This window comes from Oenanthe melanoleuca, chromosome 2, assembly GCF_029582105.1.
Source record: "Oenanthe melanoleuca isolate GR-GAL-2019-014 chromosome 2, OMel1.0, whole genome shotgun sequence".
Lineage (NCBI taxonomy): Eukaryota > Metazoa > Chordata > Aves > Passeriformes > Muscicapidae > Oenanthe > Oenanthe melanoleuca.
The window spans coordinates 50,896,863-50,924,644 of NC_079335.1; the positions used below are offsets into that span (position 1 = coordinate 50,896,863).

General features: G+C 42.7%; 1 protein-coding gene across 1 annotated transcript; it reads right to left on the reverse strand.

Moving 5' to 3' along the window:
- Positions 1–213: 213 nt before the first annotated feature.
- On the reverse strand, positions 214–27,782 carry APCDD1 (APC down-regulated 1). The gene is made up of 5 exons (XM_056483343.1): positions 27,449–27,782; positions 18,044–18,227; positions 15,931–16,462; positions 6,447–6,768; positions 214–4,481 (listed from the first exon to the last, which is right to left on the reverse strand). Exons 1-5 carry the CDS (start codon positions 27,504–27,506, stop codon positions 4,033–4,035), a joined length of 1,545 nt encoding a protein of 514 aa, XP_056339318.1. The 5' UTR covers positions 27,507–27,782; the 3' UTR covers positions 214–4,032.

The following is a 27,782-nucleotide window of genomic DNA, read 5'->3' on the forward strand; positions in this document are numbered from 1 at the left end:
ATCCCATACCTGTATCCATCAGAACTGTTCCTAGTGACAGACATGTACTGAAACAAGAAATGTTTTCTTGTGCATGTAGTAAAAAACTAGCTTTTTTGTGCACAAGTTACTCAACAGTCAGGTTTTTGGCTGTTTCTTTCCAAGACACCTAACATTGTTTTTACACTTATTCAACAGAACAGTAAACTAACATGCAGAAGAGACAAAGAAATCCTTAATTTTACAGTTAGGCTTTTTTATTTCAATCAATAGTTTAACAAGTGCTTAAACTTCCCCAGCAGTTTAATCTGGAACATAGTTGAGAAGAAAAATATCTTCTATAACTTTACAAAAATAAAAAGATTTTTTTTTTCTTTTAAAATCCTGCACTTTAGGCAAGCACGCTCCGACTCAAGCAAGACTGACATTATATCCTAAAATACAGACTTCTGTTCATAGAAATGACATTCTACCCCAGGACAGCAGGCACAATATGTAAATGGTATAGAAACAGAGCAAGAACACTTGTTTTGACTTTTCTGATCCCTTTTGTCCTGTTTCTTGAATAGAGCCTCTTAAAACAATTTGCCTAAGAATTTCTTTAGGTTGCCATTTCTTCTGTCAGGAAGATCCTTAAATAGGATATTACTGAAGGAAAAGCTTTGGCAACATTGTCTTGGCAACATTGGTACCAAAATTAATGATTTAATTTTTTTTTATACCTTCTGCATTTCAGCAAGGGATAAATCACCCAGTTTGCACCCAGTTTTCCACTGCTAAACCACTTGCAGCTTAACTTCTTTAGCACCCAGGGCTGCCAGCACATGAGGTCAGGTTGGAGAAATAAAATGAATGGAATATATTGTGTCACATATGTATGTGGTGCTGTACAACAGTTAAGTTTAGTGAGTGATGAAACCAAAGGAGGGGTAAGCTTAGCTCCTTGTTCTGTGCCTGCAAGCAAGGAGAAGCCTCACAAAAAATATGGACTAGCACATAAACTACACACTCTGAAGATTTACAGCTTTGTCCAACTTGACTTTTACTGGCTAAAAGAAAAACTAAGAATATATAGGCATGTGGAGGGAAGCTGGTGCAGCAAATGCTAAGAACCCAGATCATAAAATTATGTTTCTGGTCAACAAATAAACTACCAGATTTCATGTAATGCATTGAGAAGACTTTCTAAAAATACTTCCTTTTTAAGTGTCTTTAAATAACAGGGGAAAAAAGAGCATTTATTGTACAATTTGTACAGTGAGTCACATTTTCATGTAGTCTAACCATAAACCTTGGAAAACCTAGACCTTTGTAAATCTGTGATTCAAAACATCTGAGATGTGAATGTGCTTTTTAGAGGTTATAACCAGACAGATCTTTGTCTTGAAACTGTTGCATCATTTTTGACATTAGATAATTTACAGAGGAGCTACAAGGCACTAACAAACTGCAGATGATTGCCCCATTGAATATAGAAAATTGTGCTGTGGAACAGTTGCTTTGGTCTTTGCTTTCATCCTGCATCAGAAGCATGCACATATTTCAGCTGGGATGGAGCTGTGTGTGGCACTTGCACAGGCAAGTGACACAGTCTGGCAACTTCTAACCATGGATGTTTTCAGAGATAGGACCACACGGCAATGGTCGATGGCGGTGAAAGCAGCTTGTCTTGTGTGATCTAAGGAATGCCACACAATACCCATTATTTTAAATAAAAACTGGTGTGAATTCACTCCTGCTGCTGTATCTCCAACAGAAGTCAGAAATGAAGCAGGTACTTACGGGACTTGTTTGACTGTAACAGCTCAGTAACCCAGTTAGAGATATGTTGGTGTCACTCTGCTGATTACAAAACTCAGTCTAGAGAAAACCAAACTCCATGGTGGTTTGTAACTACTCTGTTGGAGGAATCCTGTCTCCTTCTTGACCCTCTACTTAAAACCGGGCCCCCGCCAGCAACTGATCCAGAGCTGGCTCTTCAAATAGGTTTGACTGCATGGAGCAAAAAACCATCAAGAAATGCTGATTAGAACAGCTGTTATTGATAGGCTGAATTCACCATGCTGAGTTGGCTTTCAAATCCTTCCAATAGGCTGAAGGAGGATCTGACATCAGATGGATGAACACTTTCTCTGCTGACTACTGAGCTCCATTCCTGACTCTTAAGTTTTCTGTGACTTCAACAGTTTAACAGTTTTCTGTGACTTTTTGTCTGAAGAAAAAATATGACAGATTTGGTCTGACTCAGTAGTGTGTTATCTGATATTGCTCCTTCCCTCTGTCTTTCTGCTGTCTCAAAACTAGGTGAACTGATTCTGTTCCAACTATGAAAAAATTAACATCCATGTTTTCAAGGAATGCTTTTTCTAGTCAGTATGAAGACTCACTATGTAAAGCTGAAAGACTTACATTCAAAACATACTTTTCCTAGGATGCTGAAAATAATACATGAAAGGTTCTTTTTCTGACACAGTACTGGGATGAGCAGCTAGCAGCTGCTTATACTTTGAAGAAACGCTACAACTTTACTCCTTATGCTTCTTACAGATGTTCCTGCTCCTCCTGCGAGCCAAAAGGTGTACATCAGCAAAAGCCACAGCCCAAACGCATGATTAAGCTATGCCTTCAGTTCACTCCCCATTAAAGCAGGGGGCATGGTTCATCTGTGAACCTTTAACTCCTTGCTGGCCTTAAACATCTCCCCTACTGCTTCCAGAGTCTACTCTGATTTGCATCAGTGCACAAAAGGATGTATTCACCACTGAGGGAAACCTGAGAGTTTCCAGGGCAGGCTTTAGTTGACAAATGCTCTCTGAGGACTGTGTCTATCCACCTTCCCAGCAGTGTCTCCCAAAACCAATGCTGATTTAAGCTCTATGAAACGGTGGCATGTATTGGAACAGTTCAGCAAGGAGGAAAGGAAGGATGTGGTTGCATTAGGGCATCTCTTGCTCTTCCCTCTGTAAGACTGGGCCAAGTGTTCCTCCATCTGAGGGTGTGTTTCCAGATCCTTTCTTGCTCTACCAGAGACCACGGTGTACTTGCTGCTGTAACCCTTCTCCCTGTTCTTATGTGAGGTCACATGACTAAAATGATGCTGCTAAATAGGGCTGCAGAAAACATTATACCCCATTTCCTTTACTCTGCCCACCCAGCTGACCCAAGTACTGCATGTGGAGTATGTAAGGCCTCAGGAATATGGAAAGAGAAGTCTTTCCTGCAGCTTTGTATTTGCAGCTTATGTGTGCACTCTGTGCATCCCACAGAAAAATTACTGCTGCTGGCTGGCTTTGAGGGGGCTTGATTGTAACTACTCACTGGATACAAAGGAAGGCCTCAAAGCACTTACACAGCTAAGTTAATTCAATGATAAAATACTAAACCACTGGTTATTTTTACAACTTAATGATTGCAAAAATAGCTTAAATTACTTGGAGTGATTATTTTAATTAGGGGTATCAACCATTTAGCACTTTTTGAACAGAGGGCTGTTGATTTGCTGATTCTTTCTGTATTATGAGCTGTGAGATAATGGCAAGATAAATCTTTGTGGGTTTCCTCCCTATATACATATCTACATCAGAGCTGTGAAGTCAGAGGGGGAAGCTGCTATCACAGTACTGGCACAACACTGAGCCTTTCCCCAGAGCTAAATTCTGATGAAAAACTGGGCGTTGGGGATAAGAGTACCACAACAGTAAGATGGCAGAGATGACTGAAGCAGGATCATAGAGTTCATCCCAGCAGTTTAAAAAAAAAAAAAAAAAAGGAGACCCGCCCTCCCTCCCCCCAGAAGTCTGCAGTCCTAAAGTGCAATTACTTTTGTGCAGTCGTGTCAGGCCAGGGATCAGACTGGATGAAGTTCAAAGCACAAACATCAAACGAGTGCCGTTCGGGATTCAAGGAGGAAGAGGGAAGTAAGGAAAAGAACAACAGTTCTCAGGCATTCAAGTGCATCAAGAAAATAAATGTCCTTTTCTGTCTGAAGAAAAACAACCCCCAGTCTGGTGGAATCCTGGCTTTGTAGTAATGAAAAATAAGTTTTCCTCGCTTCTAGCTGAGAATGTCCCAATATGACACAGTACAAATAAACAACAAAGCAAGAGCTGGGGTGCTGGGATATTTTTCCGGTGCCCTACTGCTATAGAGCCTGATCTTATTCTCCTCTGGTGACTCTTCAGATCTGGGTACTGATGAGGCACACTGAATTAAAGGCATCTGGTAGGAAGTGGCTCTTTTCTCGGGTCGGTCGGGGCTGGAGCCGTCGCTCGGCCTCTGGCCATTGTACAGCAGGTACCTGCCCTCGGCATCCTGCTCCATCTTGAAGATCTCGTACTCGGTGTGAGGCAGGCGGATGCCGAGCGCGATGCAGCCGTTCGTGTGGGTGACGTCCTGCTGAACCCCGACCTGCCAGGATCCCTGTGCTCCACACTCATTCCCGTTGAACACATTGAGCAGTGAGGCTGTGGATGTATCCATGGGAGTGACCTTCATGTGATTTACTGTGAGAGAGGAAGAGGGGAGCTCTTAGCAGAGGGACAAAAACAAAAGCAAAGCCAACATGCAGGTTGTGGCACACCTGTTAAAATTATCTCCCCTTGTTCCTTCCTAAATTAATTTTTGACATTACAGGTGTGGCCAGCACCATTTTATGTATTTGTGTTTGTCTGTGCAAAAATTGCTTTTTGCACAGAACAACCCCCCTCCAATTCAGTTGAAGAAAACCTGATGGCCTCGTATCTCAGCCAGAGATTAAGCAGAGCTTTCATAAATTCCAGACAATCCTTTACAGATAAAGCCTGGTTGGTTATACTAGGAGATAGGGAAAAGAGGAAACAATAAAACTTTACTCAGGTTTTATTACGTCTGTATTAGTTCATAAGTGGAGCATTCATCACATATTTTGCATCATTTTTAACATTTGCTAGCTACCCTATAAACTTAACAATATAATTAGTTCCCATTGGGAAATTTGGAAAACACCACAGTTGCACTATCATCCTACATCACCTGTGCTTTTTTCCTTTTTTTTTTAGATGACCTACAGAAAGATGCTTTTTCTCATCTCTAAATATTGGCTGCAGCTTGCAGTATCAAATGTAGAACTGCTGCAGCTTCTTTAGTTCTAACCTGCTTTTATTTCAAAGGAGTTTAAGGCATACAAAGTTTCCAGCTAAGTTAAAAAATTGGGAAAAGCCAAAATGAATGAGCCTGCAGAAGCTGAACAGAGGTATTTCCTGGTGTGTGTTTGACACTGTATATCAAGAAAAGGGAATCTGAATGGATTGGTGCTGACCAAAACAGAAGCAAATGACCATGCCTCATGCCTCCCAACATACCAAAATCCCAAATTCTCTTGCAGATTATTTTATAGTAAGATTTGTTGGGAGCTTTTCCTGAGCTTTTATAAAAAGCCGTTTGACTCAACAGCTCTATAGTTCACATTATTTACTCTAGCTGGTGTAAAAGCTGATTTATAGAAATTGAACCTGAAAGTTTTACCTAAGCCAAATTAGTGACCTTGATCTGTAAGATAAGTTGGCACAACACAAACTTGACATGCAAACAGAAACTGGATATCATGCCAGGAGCTGAGATGGGACATTGCTGCACATGCAGCTCTAAAGAGCCAAAGTTCTGACAAGGCAAGGGTATCTCCCACCTCCTACAAAAATCTCAGATTATTCACTTAATTCTTCTAGTTGTGTGCTTTTCTAAATTAGACCCATGTAAGATGCTTTATGCTCTAATGTGGTAACTGAAATAAGGAGAAGAGCCTACACAGGGCTTGAGGCTACCAGAGGCTCCGCTGGGGCTGGTGCCATGGTGGGATCATGTGTTTTGAAGATGTTTGTTTGTGTGAGTGGTCCAGGCCCCTGAGCTCTTTTTAAGCAGGGTGCCATTGGGCTGTTTGCACAGGAAAGCTTCTCTGCTGTGGGTGGCATCCCCATCAAGAGCTGCTTTCCAAAGTACCCGATGGGTTTGGGTTGGATACATCCTGTCTTCGCTCTGGTGTCTTCAATCAGAGCTGTCTTAAGGGACACCCTTATTTTACTTGAGGGCCCCTTGGGAGCACATGAAAAGATGCACGCTGCTGCATCTGTCTTCCACAGAAAATTATTTATACCACTTCAGATCTGAAATGCCTTCTGAAGATGCTTTTTTCTCTCTACTGAAGGAGCCCTAGGGCACTAACCACTTCTCTCAGAGGCTTGACGTCTGGCTGCTGGACTTCAAGATCACTAAGTAATGTGAAGTCTTATTTTCTTGCGTGTACTTAAAGACCTGTGCCTCAAATGTGTATTGCTTCAGTGGTGCGAAATGCCATGCAGCTGTATAGTTTGGCTGGGTGTTCACACAATGCCTGCAAACTTCCCAAGAAATTAAGAACCCTGAAAATCACAGAATGAAATCATCAGAAACCAAGTCATTATGAGCAAACTGCTCTGGTCCATAAGCTACTCTACCTTTGAACACAAACTCCGTGCCACCCATGACTTTGGACGAATGGACCCCCCGGCTGTAGCGCCCCCTGGCGTAGATGGTGAAGGTGGGGTGCTTGCAGGTGGGGTCGGAGTAGTGGTAGTAGTGGCCCTCCCAGGTGTTGTTGTTGTCATGGAAGATGAAGTGGCGAGTCAGGAAGAGCACCTCTGGCCGCACCTCACAGCGCTGGCTCACCCACTCTCCGTGCAGCCCGATGGTCAGGTCTGTCTTGGGGGGCAGGATGGGCGGGTGGTGCTCATCTGAGCGGAAGATGATTCTGCACGCGATGCACAAGTGGTCGTGGTTCTGAAACAAAGCAGAAACTCTCAGTAGGTGTCACCTCAGATACAGAGCAGTGCATCAGGCCAGACACTTCATGCTGAAGTGACATCAGCTCCACATTTTAAGGAATGCATTGTCATTTCTGATCTTATTAGTGGTACCATTTGGTTTTGTATGAGTAAGACTGCACAGCAGAGGAGCATGTAAGAAATTAATTCCCTTGTCTACATTTATCTGAAATTAACATTTTAGTTCAGGATCTAGAAAAGGCTGACTTCATCCTCAAATCATAAAAGAAACTGGCAGATGGTAATTTACTATGAAAGGGATTTTGCAATGCTTGTGTCAGAAATCAGTACGTTTGCTGAACTCTTATTTATCTGTCTTTTCGTTTTTAAGTACTGTAGATAAACATGGGTGTCATAAAGACTTCTTTCTTTTTGGATGGCACTTCGGGAGAATAGTAACCAGTGCTTTTTAAACTCTGTCAGCTTTGCTGAGCCCTAACACAAGTCTGGGAAGTGTGTGATATGGCTGGTTGCTGCTGAAAGCTTTATGGCCCTCTCCACAGGAACAGGATCCATGGTACATGCTGAGCTCCAGGGTGGCTCACCACAGCCATGCAGCAGTCTCAAGCAGACAAGTACCCCTAGCCCCAAGTATGAGTACCTGGGTGTCTTAGGAGGGGTCTGCAGGCTCCAAGTCTGTGGCAGGAGTGGAGAAATTTCAGGCTGAGGTTTCCACCACCTGAGCGGTAGTTACTTTGCACACAGACCATTATTCTACATCACAGGGACATAGAACAGCAGCCATTTCACTGATTTCACTATTGCTGAAAAGGCTTTGGATGACTCTCTGGTCTGTGATGGTGCAAATATAGTATGTGTAGAAGAAATATATTCTCTGGTTCTTCACATTTTTTGAAGCTACCTACGGTCATTTTATTGGAGGAATTCAGACCACTAATGAAGATTGTGTGTCACCCCTAAAGTGAGCCAGAGCTGAAGGCAGTGAGTGGAGAAATGCTGATTTCATAGCAGCTCACGTGGACTTTGAAGTAAGAGCAGTGAATATGAGCATTTATGTTGCAGAGGGTGCTCAGAGAGGCCTCAGAAAAGAGGGCTGGAAAGATGTACAAAGAAAAAGTATTTCTGTAAATCTCCCAGATGGCTGCATGTTGAGCTTTAGCTCTTTACTCGATGCTCCTCAGGACAACACCTCACAGATTGAATCTGGTGGATGTGAGTAACCTGCCAGGAAGGATTGAGAAGTGTCCTTGAGAGATGAAAGCACAAGATCTGTGTTTGTTGATCTGTAGGAGTGCTGGCCAACAGCCCTGCTCTGAGGAGGAAGGAGGTTGGACTTGGTGACCTCCCGAGGGTCTTTCCACCCCAAAACACATGGTCTTCTGGAGACCGTATGTCAGCATGCTCTTAAAGTGGATGTAGTCCCACTGTGGAGCTTGTTTCAAATTTTAAGATATGTTTTTTTCAGCTAAATTCTGCAAGCAGGTCCATTAGTACCTTAGTGAAATACAAAGAACATTTAATTGAGTAATTTAACTGCAACTGGTGAAGTTAGTGCAGATATATATATACAAAAAGTATCTTTCAATTTAGAAAGATTAGCATTCAATTTAGCATTAATAGAAATAATGCCTTTTCTTCCTGGAGATCAACATGCCAGTGCCTTTTAAGCACACATTTCTGTCCTGCCATGGGGCAGACTGGCTGCACTGTTCCCTGACACAAGGGCACTGTTGACAGTAACTTTATGGTTGTGATTGCCCCACTCACATAAAATGAAGCCAGAAAGTGAGAAAAAGACAGTGCTATAAAATGAAACATAGCTTATTTAAGTTGAATCCATCAATAGTAGGAGAGAATTTCTGCCACAGTCCCTTCTCTACTGAAGTGAATTTGAAAGCTTCTATCATATCCCAGAGGAGACTCTGGCAGAGCAGTATATTGGTTTGGCTTATATTCACGTTTTCCTCCCAGGAGTCCATCCTCCAAAAACAGTTTGTGAGCCAAGGCAATTTAACCTGGGAACCAGTGATTTCTGTTGCCCTTGTTCAAAATCTGAAGAAACCCAACAACAACTCACCCTGTTTTCTTTTTTGGTCACCACTGGCCACTATTACACTGTGAGCAGAGGTGACTCCTTTGGCAAACCCTAGAAGGTCCTTGTTAACTCTCTATTACTTGTCTGTAGTTCACCTAGCTGTGGTCCTGAACTACTGTAACTCTGTCCAGCCCTTCTAATTCTGAAGGCTTTGCACCAGCTGTGAACGTGGCCAACTGGGCTGCTAAGGAATGTCCAACCTGACAGCCTTCCAGTCACTGACAGTGTGCCTAAATGAAGGGACTGAGGTAACCAGGCACTTTCTGCATCGAACTGCGAGTGCTGCAGGGAGAGGTTTGGGTGGGGAGGGAGCAGAAACATCCCTTTCACAGCTGTGAGACACCAGCTGGCTCCAGCCCCTCACATGGATGTAATACTCTGAATGCATCGCTTTCTTGAGACCAGCATTTGAATCTAAGCCCACATAAACTGTTTTTACTTGATACCATCTTTCACAACGTTATAAACTTCTTAGTGGAAGAATATGCCGTGTATAAAATCCCTCAGTATGATTTTTGCCCAAGTAATGGGCAAAGGAAAAAGCTAGTTCTCTTATGAGGCAATCTGACTTAACTATGGAGTAATTTATGTTTCACAATTGATTGTATATTTCACTCTTGCTTTGGCTCTTAATTACACTATCTGAGGCTTTGCAGATCAGTCCTTTTCCATGTGTTTCCGGGAAAGATTATTTTCTTAAAACAGGCATTCAAAGAAATTAGGGAACAGAGACAGAGGACGCTTGAGTCCAGACACTATTAAGAACTCTCTAATAAAAAGCTCATGGGGGCATGACATAAACTAAAAAGCAATAAAACAAGCAGAGAACAGGATGAACGTAGGTTCTATGTTTTGATTATCTTAGGTGCACAGCGTAGTATTTTTAATAGTGGGGCCTTGCTAGAAGGACTGGGCCCTGAAATAACTGGAAGATCCCTTCCCATGATGGGTAGCTCCTTGCAGTTCTGCAATGCCAAAGCCATAGTGCAACCATTCCTCACCCTTCCAGGTGTTTCTTTAAAGCCAATTTCTGAACTAATCCACTGAGCCATGTGTGCCAAAACAAGCCTGAATCTCTGGCTGAAAACTCAGTTCTTGTACTCGGGGAGAAAATAGCTTAGGATCTGGAAATTCCCACCAACATTTTTTCTTATCACTCTCTCCTACTGTCTCAGCTAAAGTGGTAATAAGGCCAGAGAGCTCTGGAAGCCAAGCAAGGGGGATTTTAATTAAAAAAAGCAAACATGGATGAGGTTCCTTCATCTTTTTCCCAACTGGTATAGATAGTCAGAAACAGAAACCCTCCCAGCACAGTTTAATTTTCTCTGAAGTTCTGTGGAATTCTATGGCTGTCTAGGACTAATTATCTGACATTGGCTATGCCACATAGCATGTGACTGGGTGTGTCATGTTGTACATAGCATATCTTGCAAGGAGATGTGAGATGAGAGACAAGGCGTTGAATTTCCTCAAGCAAGGGCTCAGGCTTGAACTGTGTGTGCAGTACAGATCTAACCACTATCCCGGGATGATGTAGGAGCCAAAAGCCACAAAAGCTGGGGTAGAGAACCCCTATCATGTGAATGGACGTATTCCTATGAGGGGAAGTGCTGAAGAAGAGGGGAGAGAAGAGCCACACTCAGCTACGGGCTTGCACACCTCCCAAATACCACGTGACACGGGCAGGACGAGGTGGGACTGCTACAAGTCATGCCTGGTCAGGATGCTTTAAACCTCACCACCCAAGGAAACACAGAACCAGGTGTTAGTAACTAGCACTCCCAGGATGAGTACAAATGGAAATTCTTGGGAGAACATAAATTCAAGGAAATGCTTCAAGCTCAACAAAAAAAGCTGGACAGCTTTGCTTCACATTGCCAAGGAGCCAATTCTGCAGGAAGGACACATTTATGAATTGCTCAGGATAGTATCAGGCTCACTTCTCCACCACTGTAGATAACTGCAGACCAAGACAACACTTTAAAAAACGACCACAAATTCTCTCCAGCACAAAAGTGATAATTTGCAGGCTTTGCATGACCTCATATGAAACTGAGTTGACTAATGTGCATTAGCCTGGCTCTGGGGAGTTGACAAGCACGGCTGACACAGTTATAACTTAGCCTGCCAAATGGAATGAAGAAAAATGAAGATTTAAAACTTTAATTAAAAATCTTGGGGCAAGTAAAATGCTGGAGAGAGCGGTAACTCCTTTGCAGAGTTGTCAGATGGGTATTTCTTTTGGTGGGGAACAGAGGTGCTGCGAACAGGAAGGAGGGTGGAGATATGCTCAGATTTATCTGCAAATGCGTACCATATATTCTAAGATATTGAGGAATGGTTTTTATTAAGAGCTCTTATGAAGGGAAAGATAGCGAAGGAATCTCAAGGCACTACCATTACACAACTGTCTGATCTATGATGCTGATTCTGTTGCACAACCCTGCATAAAACTGAAATAAACAAAACCAACATGAAAGGCTGAAGTCTTCTGGTTGTTCTTTTCCTGGTATAAATGACTTTAGCCTGGGCAAAAGACAAGGACAAAGAGAAGACCAGACTTCTCATATGAATGTGCTTACATGTCATCTGTCCCATTAAAGGGATACTAAATTATGGTGACATGAATATTTTATGAAGTATTAACAAAAAAAATTCCTGGTAAACCCAAAGGGACACTTCGAATGTCCATTTTCAAGAATAAAGTATTCCCAAATAAAGCTGCCTTATGTATTTATTATGCCTTTAAAAAGCATCCTATATAGCCCTCTAAAGCTGAAATATTATCACTGAGTCTTCCCTGCCCTTTAACAAAAGATGAAGCCACTGTGTTTAGATGCCAACCCTAAGGAAGGTGTCAGTAGTTTAGATACATATGCTGAGTTGACCTGAAGGCCTGGGGTTTATTTTACTAGACTAAATAGTTAATTTTGATCCCTGGTGCTGCATTTGAGTTGTGACAGGCTTTGACTGCAGCTGCAGAGCGGACAGTGGTAAGAGCAGACGTGGCACCTTCAAAGGCGCGGGGCCACAGCCGACAGCACTGTTGAGCATGGCAAGGGCCAGCCAACCTCAGCTAAAAGATGCTTGCTTCCTCCTCTCTGTGGGGCCCCACGTACACTGTTATTGCTCATAAACCTGGAATTAACCCATCTGAGCATTCTTCTGAATATTCCTACTTTGCTTCCCCTCATAATTTTCCTAACCGAAAGTTCTTTTCAAGTAATGATGGACAAAAGGCACCCTTCAAGTGTTGCCTTAATCTAGAAGTCTAGTGGCACTACTCAGGCAAACAAAGGAGTTTTGTCTGCCAAAATTATGCTTTTTGGTTGAGTTTTGCATATTTCTCTGGGGCACTTCACATGTCTAACATTCTATTTATTAACTTATGATTGCATTTCCCTGGGAGCTTCACAAGTACATAGCATTCCCCTGGAGATGAAGTCACTGTGTTTCAAAGAGACGAAGACTCAAATTTTTGAAAAGCACAGAAAACTTTGCACACTTTGCTCTTTCCTGGCTTAACAAAAGCCAAAGCACCAGTTTCCATACACTGAATCCATCTCAGCTGCAAATTCCAGGTGCTGCTGGAAGTCAGGTCCCAGAGGTGAATAAAGTTGTAATAGAGAATTAGAGTCGCATTTTAAAGGGAAAACATCTTACTGAAAGAGTGTGTCCAGCAACTGACTGAGCATGACAAAGAGTGAAGGTCATCCTAGCACTTTTTGGGTTTCTTGTGATGCTCCAGACTATGTCAGCCTTATTCCTAAGTAATGATCTAACCAGAATGACCGGTCATCACAGTCCTGCTCTGATATTTCCCATTACTCTGTCATATGATAAAATAGCACAAGGAGTTCTTTGTTTACAAAGCAATATTGCTGAAGCAATTACATGTGAAATAAGTCTCCTAGTACTGCTATTATACACATTTTCTGTAGTTTAGAGCAGACATTTCTGAAGACATTTTCTGTCCTGCACAGAGAACAAATACTGCATTCAAGCCTTCCTTCATGCTACAAGTCCCTGTATACTTTTATGATATTACAGCTAATCAGGCAGCCTCCTTGGTGTTATCCTAATTGGAAAAAAATTGTGTAATATATGTGATGATGACCAAGCAGTTCCCCCATCCTGCCCTTCCCACCCATGTGCTCGAAGCTCCATGTGTGATAGCCTGAATTGCTTGATAAATTTGCAGTGTCAAGAGACATCAAAGATGTTCATCTCCATTCATCACCAAGTCCTAACTAGAATCTTCAGCCAGGTTAGAAAACAGCCAAGATAAATCTATATAGTGACCTATTCATCATCTGCTCTCAAGAATTTCCACATATTTTACAGGAGGAATTTGTTTAAGGTATGTTCTTATCTAAGAGAATTCTAAAGCCTTTAGAGATGACATATTAGATGTTTTTATAAGCTCCCTGATTCTATATGAACACTTGAGATACGGTAATCTGTGAATTTATTCAGATTTGTAGCTCAGCATAAAGCTGTCTGGTTTTTGGACAGCCCTTTTGATTTACCATCCCGCAGTGAAATCGCTGCAGGAATTTGGATAAAGTCCAATTCTATTTGTTTAAAGTCCTGATCATGTGGCTTTGGCATTCCTAACATATCCAGCAATCATTTGCTTTTAATTACCGTTCAATTCAACCACATAAGTAATGAATGTGGCTACCACATCCAACTTACAGGCTGTGTAAACTCTTGGGCTGGGTGGAACTCTCTTCTATATAGAGGCTTAACTATAAATTTAACTCAAAATGTGAATCCTCTTAACTTATTTTAGGCAGGCCTTTATGAGTCTAAAATATAAATAAATAAAAAGGAAATGAAAAAAGCCTTAAATGAAAGATTCCACACAATACACCTGATTCACTTCAGAAGCAATTTCCTGGCCTCCCCAACCTCTTGGTATGACTGTAGAAACCTTAAAAAAACAAGTTGATTTAACGTTTCTATTTATTCATGGTGTCCAGTTTCCAGAGGAGTCTGTAACTTGTAGTTTTAAACTCAATTTAGCATTTAAACTCATTTTCAGCTGGGTCCCAGTGGAGCAACAATTAAAAAAGGAAAAGAGTTCAAAAAGGAAGGGTTATAACCTTTCAACGGTATGTTTGCCTGGACTTCAAGCAAAAAAAAGAAAAGAGCACTTCTGTTACTGCTCTTCCTGCATTTGGCAAACAGTAGGTCAGAGTGCCTGTTGAGAACCTGTGGTATAGGGGATCTTCATGCTTAGGTACAAACCAACAAACCCACATCTTGGAATCTTGCACACCAGCTGAAGCAAAGGTTCATTTTTTATGGTATTGCTATTTATATCATGCTGAAAGCCTAGTATCAGCAGACTCAGCTTCTCTTAGTTAAACTGTCTCAAGAAACACACCTCTCCTATGCAAAATTTGGTCCCTTGAATTTGAACATTGTATTTTAGAGCCACTATATTTCAAAAAGAAAAAGGGATGCTACAATAGCAGAACAGACAGGCAGGAAAATCATTACCTAAAATTACAGCAGGCCTGAACAACAATCTTAATTTTCTAAAGCTGTCTGAAAGTACATCTGACTGCCCTGACTACAATGAAATTACTACAAGGTGGAAGTGTAGGCATTTACTATCTTACGTATCAGCCTAGAATAAGACACCAGGTCCAGTGATTTAAATGAAGATCTTGCCTCTGTTTCAAGGGGTTAGAAAAAGATCTACAATATTTTCTAGAACAGATACAATACAGCTGCTATCTGTTAATTTCTATCTACAGATACCTGCAAGGAAGAGATCTAGGAAAGAACCCTCAGTCCCAAATCAGTCAAGTGAAAGTTGATGTGGGTTGTCTGAATCAATTAAAGAAAAACAACATTTTGCAGAGGATTGGGCTGTGGTACATCTGCTGCTGCTGAAACGCTCTATTTTGGGAAGGTAAGTTTAAAAAGAAAACTCAAATTTGTCCTTGATCACTTGAAGACAGTGTAAGAATGACAAAAATTACTGTAGTTTTCATACAACAAACTAGCTGACTGGATTTAAATGATCCCTAAGCCAGGCTACAAAGCAATTCAAGGCAGATCACATAAGGACCTAAACTACTAAAATATTTTGTTCACAGGAGACAGAAACAACCCAGGGCAGACAACTCCGAATGGAAGGGTTCAAAAACTCTCCCTTCAAAACTCTCCCTTCTCCTGTTGTGTTTCCTGCTATTGCTGATAAGCTGTAACTGACTTTTGAACTATTTGTGGTGAGATGATTAAAAATGGTGGTAACCCACTAGCTGGAAATGATGCTGTGGGAATGCCCAGCTGGAGCACACCGATAGCAGCAGCAGCACGTGGCAATGTGGTTCCAATTGCTGTCTGCCTTTGACATGTCACCAGGAAAGGACTATGACAGCCTTCCTGCTACAGGCCATCAGTGTCTGTGCTTCCTGTTTGAGTTTTATTCAACTTACTATGGGTTGATCAGCTCCCCATGAAGCTGAGGGTACTTTGAGGTCCCTTTGAAAACTGAATTATCAAATGGAATTAGAGCCCCATTCCACATTCACCTGTTTTTCATTTCATTAATGTGTGTGCCTGTGTCTGGATCTGTGACCTGTGCAGCCCATCATTTTTTTTCCCTTCATGCTGCCCCTTCCGTGTGTTTACCTTCCAATTTCCTTGTCTCCTCTTCAGGTTATGGATCACCCAACTTCCATATGCTGCAGAAGTATCCACTGATGTCTGTTCCTCCTCTGCTATCTTACTTCTATATGAAACCTTCCTCTCAGCTGCTAGCCTACAGCCATGGTCCCAGCCAACTACTCCCACTTCTGCCTACAAGTCTCTGATTCCATCTTCAGAGTGGCCTTTATTGAGTTTACTTCACGAGATTACTTTTTTTGCATATTTGCAATCACCAAAAAAAAACCCAAAAAAACAAAAAAAAAACACCTCACAAACTGAATTCTGTTATCTTCTGTTAATTAAGGCTGTAATCAACCCCTCGTATTAGAAGCACATCTACATTCTGTCACCAGTATGTTCAAAAGATGATATATGCAAACGCCCCACACGTACCTTGGCATTTTGAAGAGGAGGTTGGTAACTAGAGGGCCGATGGTACCTCCTTTCAGTAGCATCAGTGTGAATGTCTCCAAGGAATAGCTCCTCCACAAGGTGGTCCAAATTGTGGTGCAGGTACTGCTTCTCCACACGGACCAGTTGCAGTTCGTGCATGGCAAAATTCAGAGCCTTGGTGCATTCACAGCCGTTCTCTTCTCTCAGCAAATCATAGCTCACACCCTGCTTCCAGGGACTGCCTTCTGGGATAAATCCAGGGCACGTCTGGTTCACCAGCTCACCTAATCTTCTGGCCACTGCCTCGTTGTGGCAGATGATCTGTACGCTGCGGAGCTGGTAGTCGGCATCGGTGCCGCCCCGGATGATCCAGGACACCTTTTGGAGACGGATTTTGCCACGGATGACCAAGGTGTAGATGGGGTTCGTGCAGCGATTGCCACCGTAATAGAACTGATAAGCCTTGAATGCCGAGGTGTTGTCGAACCTGTAAGATCTTGTGATGAACTCTGGGCCTGCTCTAACTTCGCAGCTGTGGGAGGAAAGAAAGCGTGGAAACAAAACTTTAGCAAGGTGGCACATCATGTATACTACAGGCAACAAGACCCATGTGGGTCCACAGAGGCATCTGGGTGCTAACATCCCTTCAGCAGGAATGGGAGTTAATAGGAACTCGGCATCCGTGGCCTGCCGATTATCCAACAATTCCCTCTGCTGCTATTAATACACTGCTTCATGGTGATCATATCTAAAGGCTTTATCTTGTAGGCCTAAACACTTTGAATCATGTTTTGCTTTTGCCTTTTGTCCAGGGACCACCATGTAACTCAATTCTTCCTTGAAAATAGTAGCAGCTTACTAAACATCCATTGCTCTCTTTTGCATGGTAGATTTAGCAGAATGACTGATAACATCAGAAAGAGAAATGCCATACGTCCAGGGAACAGCACAAAGAACTGGCTTATAAGCTGCTCTAGAAGCTTCTCTGTGTATGATCTCTGGTCTGCTGTGGATATGCAGATAATTTCCTGAGTTTTTCTACTCAAACATTTGACAGGGGTGGCAATCAATGCAAACTTCTGACTGTTAATGCAAAACCACTTGGCTTGAACTTGGACCATGCAATATTCAGGCTTTATGGGTTCTTTCTCTCTCTTCCCAACGCCTCCCCCCCTGCACCCCCCCCCCCCACCTTTTTATTTTCTGAAAGTGTTAAATTCTACTTCCAGTTTAATTCTATTCCCTGTAGGAAGCTCTTCTGTGCCTTCAAACTTGTTCCCCTTGTCACCTCTACACTGCTTCATATAAACAGAACTGTAGAATTGTTAAGGTTGGGAAAGACCTGTAAGACCATTGAGCCACCCATTAACCCAGCAACACAATGTTCACCACTAAACCACATCCCAAGTGCCACATTTACACATCTTTTGTGCAGTCTATCCCAATGCCTGACCCTCTCACAGCAAAGAAATTTTTCTTAATATCTAATCTAAACCTCCCCTGGTGTAACTTGAGACCATTTCCTCTCACCCTGAAAAACACTACTTTCTGTTAAAAAACCCCAGTCTTTTCTACTACAAGTCACTTCCAATGAGCATGTGAATATTGCATGCTGAGACACAGAAAGCAAAACAGCTCTCTGAAATACAAGTTATCAGGTATAAAGAGTAACAGGACTAGTGAAATACAGCTTCAACATTCATTTTGCTGATAAAATCTGAGATAGACACATGCTCTGAAAACAAGGACCCATTTGATTTAATGCATGGAGACAAATATAGTACAATGTTTTGTTTGAATGAGCATCAATTTTGGCAGCTTGGTAGGCTCCTTCCTATTCATAGAGATTTAAAGATATTCCACAGCGTGCTGTTTAATATCCAGACAATAAATTGATTCATCAAGACAGTTTTACTGCACACCATTTTAATGTACATAATGCTGCTCCTTCTCCTTTTATGCATAAACATATAGAGAGCATCTGGAATTTAGAGCATCATCCTCTTAAAGAAAATATTTCTGCTGTTGAAAGTGGGAATATTCATCCTTCCCTCTCTGCTTTTTTACCATCTTCTCTTCCCCATCCCAAGCATCTTGTTTTATCTTTTCTTACCCAGTAGAGACCCAGTGGCCTTCAATTTTGGGAGGCATTTGTGCAGTGATCCGGGCTCCATTGTGAAGGTGTTTCAGCATATGATGGCACTGTGACTCCTTGAAAGTCCTCCAGGCACTCTTCTCCAAGGAGCGAGGGTGGGACCTGCTGTCCGGGTGAAGAAGAGCCGAACCTTCTCCCAGCCCTGTGACAGGAAGTGTAAATTATGTCATGAGACCCTGCTAAATAGGACTTCAATGTGATAAAGGATGTGACCATCTTGTGTTGAATGACACTTGTTCATATTGCTATGTGTCTGGGCAAATACTGTTTACATTTATTTTCTCATCTTAAAAAAAAATAAATTATGGGAAGCTCTTTCTTTCTGTCACACCACTAATAATCCACTACATCAATTTATGAAATAAACTGGGGAAAAGAGCTTGAACTGAAGTGTTGTGTTTCCACACCCAGGAGATGTGGCTCTGAAACTGAACTTTACAGACACCTCTGTAATCTCTGGTCAGGACAATCGAAAACCTAGACTTTCAAACTTTCAGAAAGTTGCATCCAGATCCGAACACAAACTTTGCGGTTTCAGCCCACCTCTAATTTGAATGCTTCTATAATAAACTTGCAAATAAAGACTACTCTTTAAAGTCAAGGGAAAACAGATATTAAAAGCAAAGCCTCTGCACACAGGAAGCCTCTGTGATGACTGAGGTGGTCAATTAAAGGCACATCCTTCTATTTTTATTTTAAAGGGGAAAAGGAATTTCAAAAGCTAACTTTATCTCCAGTACACAGTAATTTTGGTTTTGAGTAATGTATATACACAAAATCCACCAGCATGCTCTCTACACAATATTAATTGAACCAAATGAATACATAGCTTCAAAAGGAATGTGCCTTTACTCTTTTAGACACAGCTGCTCTTAGATATGTTGGAAAACACAGATCAAAAGAAAACATCACATCTAGGGGTTAAAAGGTGACAAACATGAACCTTACGTAACGTGTTGGAAACTGTATTACATTGCCAGAAGGAATTTGAGCACTATAGGACTACAAAATGGAAAAGGGGTAGGCTGAAGGGGCTATTTGAGTAAATAATGAAATTGGGAAATTGGGGCAGCCATCTCAGGAAAGGGATGTCTCACTATAACATGCTTCCAGGGGCAGGGTCTGGGGTTCATGCCCATATTTTCTGCTGCCTTCTCAGCTGACCTGGATAAGAAACGGGGCTGTTGGGGCTCACCACTGAGAGCCACCCAGTACAGAATCCTCTGCTTTATGCCCCAGGCCCCATGTAACACCTGGGCACATGCCTGGTGTTAGGCAGATACTTCCTTAGCCTTTCCCATTTCCTATTAAAAAAAGTGATTCATTATGTTGGCTAGGTCTTGGCTACATCTTAGATCTTCTGGAAGAAACTTGGGTAGCAGCTGGAGAAATTGCACTGCCAAAATTATAAATACATGTCGACCATTTAAAAACAGCAATTCCTCAGCTAAACAGAAGCAAAGTCTTGTCTGGGACACAGGGTAAAAAATCATCAGAAAGATATACAATAAATACCTTAACCTAAACACTGCTCACCATTGAACAACACCAGGATTTAATGAGATTAATGAATACAACCTCACAAAATCTTTCCTGGAAAATCTGATAGCTTTGTTACGTTGCAGGCCACAAACAACTCTTCAATGTGAATGAGAATTTATGGTCTTGCCTTCTATAGGGTAATAAATACTAGGGATACTTTGATATTTGAGTATGCTGCCTGAGATGCCCTCACAGCAGGCTGATTTTCAGGCGTTCACTATTTTTCCCTTTTTGGAAGTTAGAAAGTTCTCAGATATTCCCACATTGCTGAGCAGAGTCATTCATGCTAGCATCAAACAACTCCCATTCTTTAGCCAGGAATGGTATAGCCATGTCAGGGTGATGCTCTGCATCTTTGGAGAAGCAGGATTGACTAGGTTGGGTCTGTGCTCTGTGTCCACGCAAGGTACATGGCAGAGGTTGTAGCCACCAGTGCTAACTTCCAACATGGTGTCTCCTGCAGACAAATTATCTCACACTGAAAAAGGATTTTGAAAATTCATCTGCTGTCACAAGAAGGTTTTGAAATTGTTCAACCAACTATTTCCAAGGCATTGCTATTTCCCAGTTTGCCTAGTTCATGTCATATGACTCATGAATACAGATGCATTTAGAAATGATTTATTCATTTAGACATACTTGGGGATTTAATTTCTTCAAGCCTCCTTCTGTGGGAGGACACCATCTTGTATGTGCACATATCAAAGAAGAAAACGCAGTAACCACATCAGACATTCTCAATTATTCCCTGAAGGAAATATTGAAAAGAAGGAGTTTTTGAAAAGGAGTCAAACTTTATGCGATATTATACAGTGTCTTCTTTGATACAGCTCAAAAGCAATTGTGCCTCAGCTCTCCATGTCACATGAATGTAGTTCTGTCCACAACTTGCAAATGATAATCTGCAACTAGGGAATGGAAGGGAGATTTGCATCAATAGCCTCTGAGGAAAGAAGATATTTGTCTGGGACTGTCCATCCAAGTGTGACAAATGAAGGCAAGAACAAATTCAGGTAATCAAGAGAAACATGAGAACATAATGAAGGCTGCAGAAACACAGGGAGAGATGTAGAAAACATACACATAGAATAGTTTGGGTTGGAAGAAACTTCAAAAATTATCCAGTTCCACTTCCCTCTGACCATGGGCGGGACATCTTCCAGAGGACCAGATTGGTCAAGGCCCCATCCATACTGGCCTTGAACACTTCCAGGGATGAGGCATCCATAACTTTCCTAGGCAACTTGTTCTACTGCCTCATCACCCTCACAGTAAAGACTTTCTTCCTAAAGAAAGATAGGATTAGATTTAGATCTAATCTAAACCTGCCCTCTCTTTCAGATTAAAGCTGTTCTCCTTCTCCTATGACTACAAGGCCTTTGTCAAAAGTCCCTCTCCAGCTCTCTTGCAGGATCTCTAGGTACTGGAAGATGCTCTAAGGTCTCCCCAGAGCCTTCTCTTCTGCAGGCTGAACAGCCCCAGCTCCATCAGCCTGTTGCCATATAAGAGGTGCTCCAGCCCTCTGAGCATCTTCATGGCTTCCCCTGGACTTGGTCCAGCACGTCCATGTGCTTCCTACACTGGGGACCCCAGAACTGGACACAGTACTTGAAGTGGGATCTCACCAGAGCAGAGCAAAGGGACAGAATCCCCTGCCTTGTACTGCTGCCCACTCTGCTTTGGATGCAGCCTGGGATGTTTGGCTTGCTGGGCTATGAGCAACATCGCCAAGTCTTTCTCAAGCTGATCTCAATAATGCTAAACAACATCACAGGATCAGAATATCAGAATATGAAATACAGTATAAAATTAAGAGAGAGCAATGGAACCTTTACCTATGTTTGCCTTACTAGAGCAAGGGAAAACTTCATTTAGTGCAAACTTCTTCCTTACAAATAAGTAATTTCAACACTTTTGCAGTTACTGTCATGCCTGTAGATACAACTCTATACAAAGGAGATGTAGCTTCCCCTTGTACCATGTGCAGGTCAAACACTGAGACCAGTGACATGCTTTCCACACAGAGCAGTAAATCAAACACCATCTTCTGTGCTTTTCCTCACAGCAGGTGCTCAGAGGCAGTGCAGTGCCCCTGTGCTCCACCCCTGGCAGTGCATACCAGGTGTTCTGCAAAACTGAGGAACTGCAGGGATGATGTCACTTATTTCAAAAGATCCATTTGCCATGTTCAATGAGACATTGCTGGAAAGGCTCAAGGTTAAAACATGCTTTCACAAAACTGGGAAAAGAATTTCACGACTCTTTAGAAGCCCACTTTGGAGAGTAGATGCAGTTGCAACATAGTTGGAGACATTACTTTCATTCAGAGAGATCCAAGTCTACTATTCTCTACAGCACTGACAGATGGGATGTTTCAGTATCTCCATATCTGAGTATCTCAGACTCAGCTGAGAATACTTCAGACTCTCTCTGCCTGTTTGAATTCTTTTGTTATGAATTGTTAAAAAATATAAAACCAAAATCCACCCACTATGTTACTACTCAAAAGTGTGACAGACTTCAAACAAACAAACAAAAAAATCTTTGAATGAGACCAATAACAATAATTTTGCTAAGTCTCTGGTTGGCTCTCACTTTAGCTACACCACAACCGGAGATCGTTATGATTGTATCCCCCACCCCATAGCATTTGTTTTCACAAAGCAGCAAGTCCAAAAGTAAAAGGAAAATTCAAGAATCCACCTGAAATGCCAGGTAGTTAAACAAAAGCATTTTATGATGAGCTGATATCCAGCTTCCCTTTCAAAATCAAGCCCTAGTGACAGAGCTTTAGCATGAAACTAATTGAATACAGCATCAGAGGTGTTACAGCTCACTGGAGATCCCTGCCCAGACCCTCAGAGATCACAAAGATCTTTGAGGGCCTGTGATCCCAGACCACACTTTACAGGGGCAGGATCCAACATCCACCTGAGTGGGAAAGTGAAGACCTGCACAGCTGCCATGCTTGTAAGACGTGGATAGGAACACGCACCACACCAGACAGAGAGCTTCAGGCTCTCATGTTCACCTATAAACCTGTATCTGATGTGGGAACAACCATTCAAGATAAAAGTAATTGTTAAGGGAAGATAGGTTACTTTCAAGTTCTTCAAAGATTTCTGCGCATAGCTGCGAGTAAAATGCAAATCTTAAAAGGGCAATCTGTTGGCAGCCCATTACCCAAATATGTTCCAAAAATGGTTATGACAAAGCTCTCCGCCAACATTTCTGCAAAAAACTGCAAGCAGCTAGAATGAATGTTTTGGTTTTCTGAAAAATAGCATGCAAATACTGTACAACTGCAACAAAGATAATAAGTAGAGTTGTGCTTGAACACAGATAGTTTTAATTTAATTTGTGCCTCAACATCCAGGCCAAATTCTGTTCACAGCTATGCCAGACTGCTAAAGTATAAGGCCAATAATCTTAAACTGTTTAGATTTTATCAGTTTAATGAACGTCTCTACCAGAATCTAAACCACAGCTTCGAACATGTCCAAGTGTAGTGCTTCAAACCAGTCTCAAAGCTACCAGGTGTTCAACAGGTTCATCCTTTGCTATGTGGGGAAGAGATGTTACCTCAAAGTAGGATTCAAACCTGGATTTAGACTGTGATTGCTCAGCAGGAACCACTTAACTTTTTTTTTTTTTTTTTTAATTTCTAGTGATGTAAATACAGAAGAACAAAATTTTATTATGAAGTAAAACAACCTTGAGTGATAGTGTAAGTTCAAAATAAGCAATAGCTTAATCTCTGGCAGAAACATTTTAACATTCATGCTTTACTCCTGCAGCAATCTCCTTTCAAGTTAGAACTTGTTTGAAACTGGAAAAACCTTACAATAGATAAAGAATAATTGGCTGGATTAACTTTATAGCTCTCCTTATCTGGGCAGTTGCCCCGCACAATTAAATAAATAGACATTTGGATTATGCTCTTTCTTGATGTGGGATAGTGTCAGATAATGCCTATGACAGGCTTTCAGCTCCAGTGCAAGCTTACATAATTGCCATGGAGAATATAATGTCCTGTTACCAAGCCACGAGCTGTGTTTACCAGTGTTTTCCCTGCACTTGAAACTTCAAAGAGTCCTCGCAAGACTGGGGCCCAAATTAGCTACTACAAACAAAAGGGTTGGGAAAGGAAAGCCGGGTTTTATGGCCAGGGAAGCAGACAGGACAATGACTTCCTTTCACATGTATCTGTTGCCTCTCTTGTGCACACAGAGTTTCCAAGTGCAGCTTTCTATGAGAGGCAAAATGAATGCTTCAGAGCATGGAAGATCCAGAGGAGGGTTCCAAAGTATGTTTACATGGGACAGCTAAAAAGTAACCCACTCAAAGCTGACAGGCCCAGCATGGAGGTCCCCTGTTACCCTACACCTTGGTCCTTATGCAGTGCCCTCTCTTGGAAGAGGTCAGAGAACCAAGTGCCAAGCAGATACAAAGCCCACAACCTCTGCTTAGCTGAAGTTCTCAATTGGGATGGCTGCTGCTACCTGTTCAAGGTGAAATGGCACTGCCCGGAGTGAAGGTTTCTTCATGGAACCCTGAAGGGTTAAAGCCCATCTTCTTCAGGGCAGTGGGCACTCTGCCCCTGACAGGAATGGGTGCAGCACTGGGATGTCAGTGCAGTTCAGTATCAGTGGTAGTTTGGTCTTGCTCTCTTTGCAAGAAAGGTGCTCTTTGTCAGAGACATCTGCTCCATCCTGTACCCTCACCCTGGCACTGGGTTTGTCCATGCAGAACTGCCCTCAGCTCCCCTGGGACTTGTGTCCGGGTGAAGACAGCGCTAAACAAACTCATTACATATAATTCTCCCCTCTATCAGCCCTAAATAATCACCTCACTAACGAAATTCAAGCCTTGCCCTGAATAGCTGAAGGTATTTGCCTCCAATGTGGTTGAGGCTACTTCTGGGCCCCATTGCATGCCAGCCTGCTTTCTACAGACACCCTACAGAGCACAAAAAATTTACCCTTTCTGTTGATGACATCAACATCTTACCACTGTGCTAGCTCACACTCGAGCTACAAAAATAAGTGAAATGGAATTTACGCTGACAAAGTTGTGAATAAAATTTAGTCCGTCTTCTAACTTTCCCTGCAAATGCTCCAAGTCTTACACTAAGCAGTATGTCTTTCCATCTTTTTACTGTCTTCAAGATTGTGAAATACATTATTTAACTGAGGAAACAGATCACATATGTCTCTAGCACAGAGCATATTTCATGGCTATGGGTATTTATAACTCCTGAAGCATTTACTTATTATTTTCCTGAAAAAGTTTTGAAATAAAACTCTACTATGTAACTAATTTAAGCAACATTGCCAAAGAACTTTTAAAAGCATAAACAGTTTTGTGCTGAAAAGCCTATCAGTCTTGTTTTCATCATCTTTATTAGTACCATTTCCATGATGTTATCGACTAATTGTTTTAAAGTTTCTAACTCATTACTCTAACAGTAGCATAATCAGAAATACACTAAAGGTTTTTTTTCAGCATCTGTGTTTATATATAAAAAAGGTTAGGTTTACAAAATAAATTAACCAAATTTGTTTTGAATCCACTTGAACGTAGCTCTTATTATTCAGCTTTTTTGGAGTTGAATAATCTTAGTGTTTGACATCTGAAACTCCTGTGGCTTTTTGTCTAAGCAAAGAAAACAGTGATAATGGACAACTTCCAGCTGCAAACCTTTTTTTTTTTTTTTTTTTTTTGGTGACACTATACATGTACAGGTTTTATTTTGATTAATGAAGACTAATTTTTCCAAATTTCAATTCAGCGATGTTAAAGTAGGCATTTCTTAAGGTAATGAAAGCAGAAGCTTTAGCCTTACAGGACTTTTTAAGTTGTGTCACAAAGCTTTAAGCCCTAAAAATCCTCAACCACCCACCCACACTCACTCACTTTTAACCCTTGAATTGCCATATGCAATAGGAACCCAGAAAGAAAACACTGCATGCTGCAAAGAGACTTAACACTGCAATCTCCTGGGATTGCTGGTTATCCTTACACATTAGTGATTAGGGATAGCTGCTGATCGAAGGATGCTTCTACTGACTGTATGGCACGGACAGAAAAGCTCTAGACCAAGTTAAAGCCAATAGGGTAAACACATTTCCATGCGTGTTTCAGTGCATTATATGCCACTGATATGATTTCCAAGTTTGTAAGACGGCAGTAGTTTCCAAACTCTTGAAACTCTGATCCAAACTGTGAACTGCTACATTACCAAGATGTTAATCTTCATATACAAGGCAGTGAGTTGTGTCTTTCTACAAGAACTCAGGTTTATGTTATTTGGTGAAATCTAACTGCAGATGGAAGAAATGGATGATTTTCCTTCATCACTCTCTTTTGGCAGCTGCTGTTTTGATCTGATCACTGGCCCTGATTTGTTTCCTGCTCCAGCCAGCACTCAGCTCTGCTCTGTAATTCCAAGCAGATGAGCCAGGGAGTCCAACCCTGCAATTACACCTCCTCTCTTTACCCTCTAACTTCAAGTCTCCCATTTCAACTTTTACATCTCAGATCACAGAGTTTAAAGAACACCTCTGGCGTCCTGTCAGGTCTAGCTCAGCTAAACATGTTTCTACGCTCTCCGGATCTCATAGCTGAGCTCTGAGAAGAGTATAAAACCCCCTCCTGGGGATCAGAGCCTCCTACTCTTTCTTTCTCTAAACAAAATATACCATCAGAAGCCCATGCTCTTTATTATTTATTAAATACCACAGTGTGAGCTTAGCACTTGTACAAACACAGAGAGAGGCAATTCCCGCTTCACAAAACCAACCCCAGGAATAGCTTTGAAATCCTTAACCCCAGCTCACAGATCTCCCACTGAATCCAAGTAGGTCACTTGCATTTTAACAGTTAAAAAAGTTCCTTTTTACAGCTAAGCTTGGGGTCCTAAGAAATTTAACTGATGGATGTTGGATGCTACAAAAGACTTCAGAATTAGGAACACTCTTCAAAATGATGCTGTAACCAAGTAGCTTGAGTCACACTTTCAGTATATCATACCCAGATTTTTCAAATCTGGCTGCCAAATGTTAGACATACCTAAGCAGCTCATTAAACTGCCTCCTTTTCAGAAGTTTCTCTCCAAGAACGCTGACTTTCTGGAAAGATGAGTTATCTGTTTAAAGTGTCTAAGAATGAATTTACAAGCTGAAATTTCAAATTTAAATACACTGACTTTTCTCACTACAATTTTGCCTACTGTGCAGTTTCAGAGAGATGCCAGTCCAGGGTTAAACTGCGAGGCTGTCAAAGCAGGACTGTGTGTAATAACACCCGGAATTTTCGTGCTCCGCAGCAAAACAATTTTAGTTGCGCACAAGATCCGGTGATGGCATACTTTGCTACCGAAGGCTTCCCAGATAACACCTCCACGGCAAAAACCTTTTCCCGATAAGAGGAGGAACGCGGGCCCCGCAGGGTGTCCCGACCAAACGCGCCGGAGCTCGGCAGCGCCAGCTCTTGCCGGGAGGTGAGTGAAGAAACTTTGCGTGAGGTGCCCGGACCAACTGCCCCATCCAAGCAGTCCCGGGCTGCAGCACAACCCGGCAGCACGCACTGTGGAGCGGGGCGGTTTTACCCAGGCCGGCGGTGCCGCTCCCACACGAGGGTCGGGCCGAGCCAGCGGGGGCTCCCCGCTCCCCACAGTCTCTCTGCCCGGTCTGTGCCCCGGGCAGGCGGGACCCAGCGCACCCACCCGCGCCACAGAGGCTCCGGGCCCCTCACACCGCAGCCCGCTCGGGGCACCCCGCGGACCGAGACCCGCGACAGCCGCGCCGGCCCCGCACTCACCGTGCAGCAGCAGGGCTGGGAACAGGTACCGCACGAGGCTGCCGAACGGGGCGGACATGTCCCCGGCTCGCCGCGCTCCTTGCCCGCTCCTGCGCTCCGGCCGCCGCCACTGCCGCCGCGCCGCCCGCGCCTCAGCGGGCAGCCCCCGGCCCGGCGCTGGGGGCAGGCGGCTGGCGGGCCGGGGGCCACGGGCACCCTCCGGGACCGAGACCGGGACCGCCGCCGCTCCTCAGGGCTCCCGCCCCACACGCCGCCTCCCCGGCAGCGCTCCGGCTCGGCCGCCGCCGCTCGGTGCCCGAGGATGCCCACACCGCCGCTGCCGCGTCCCCGCTCG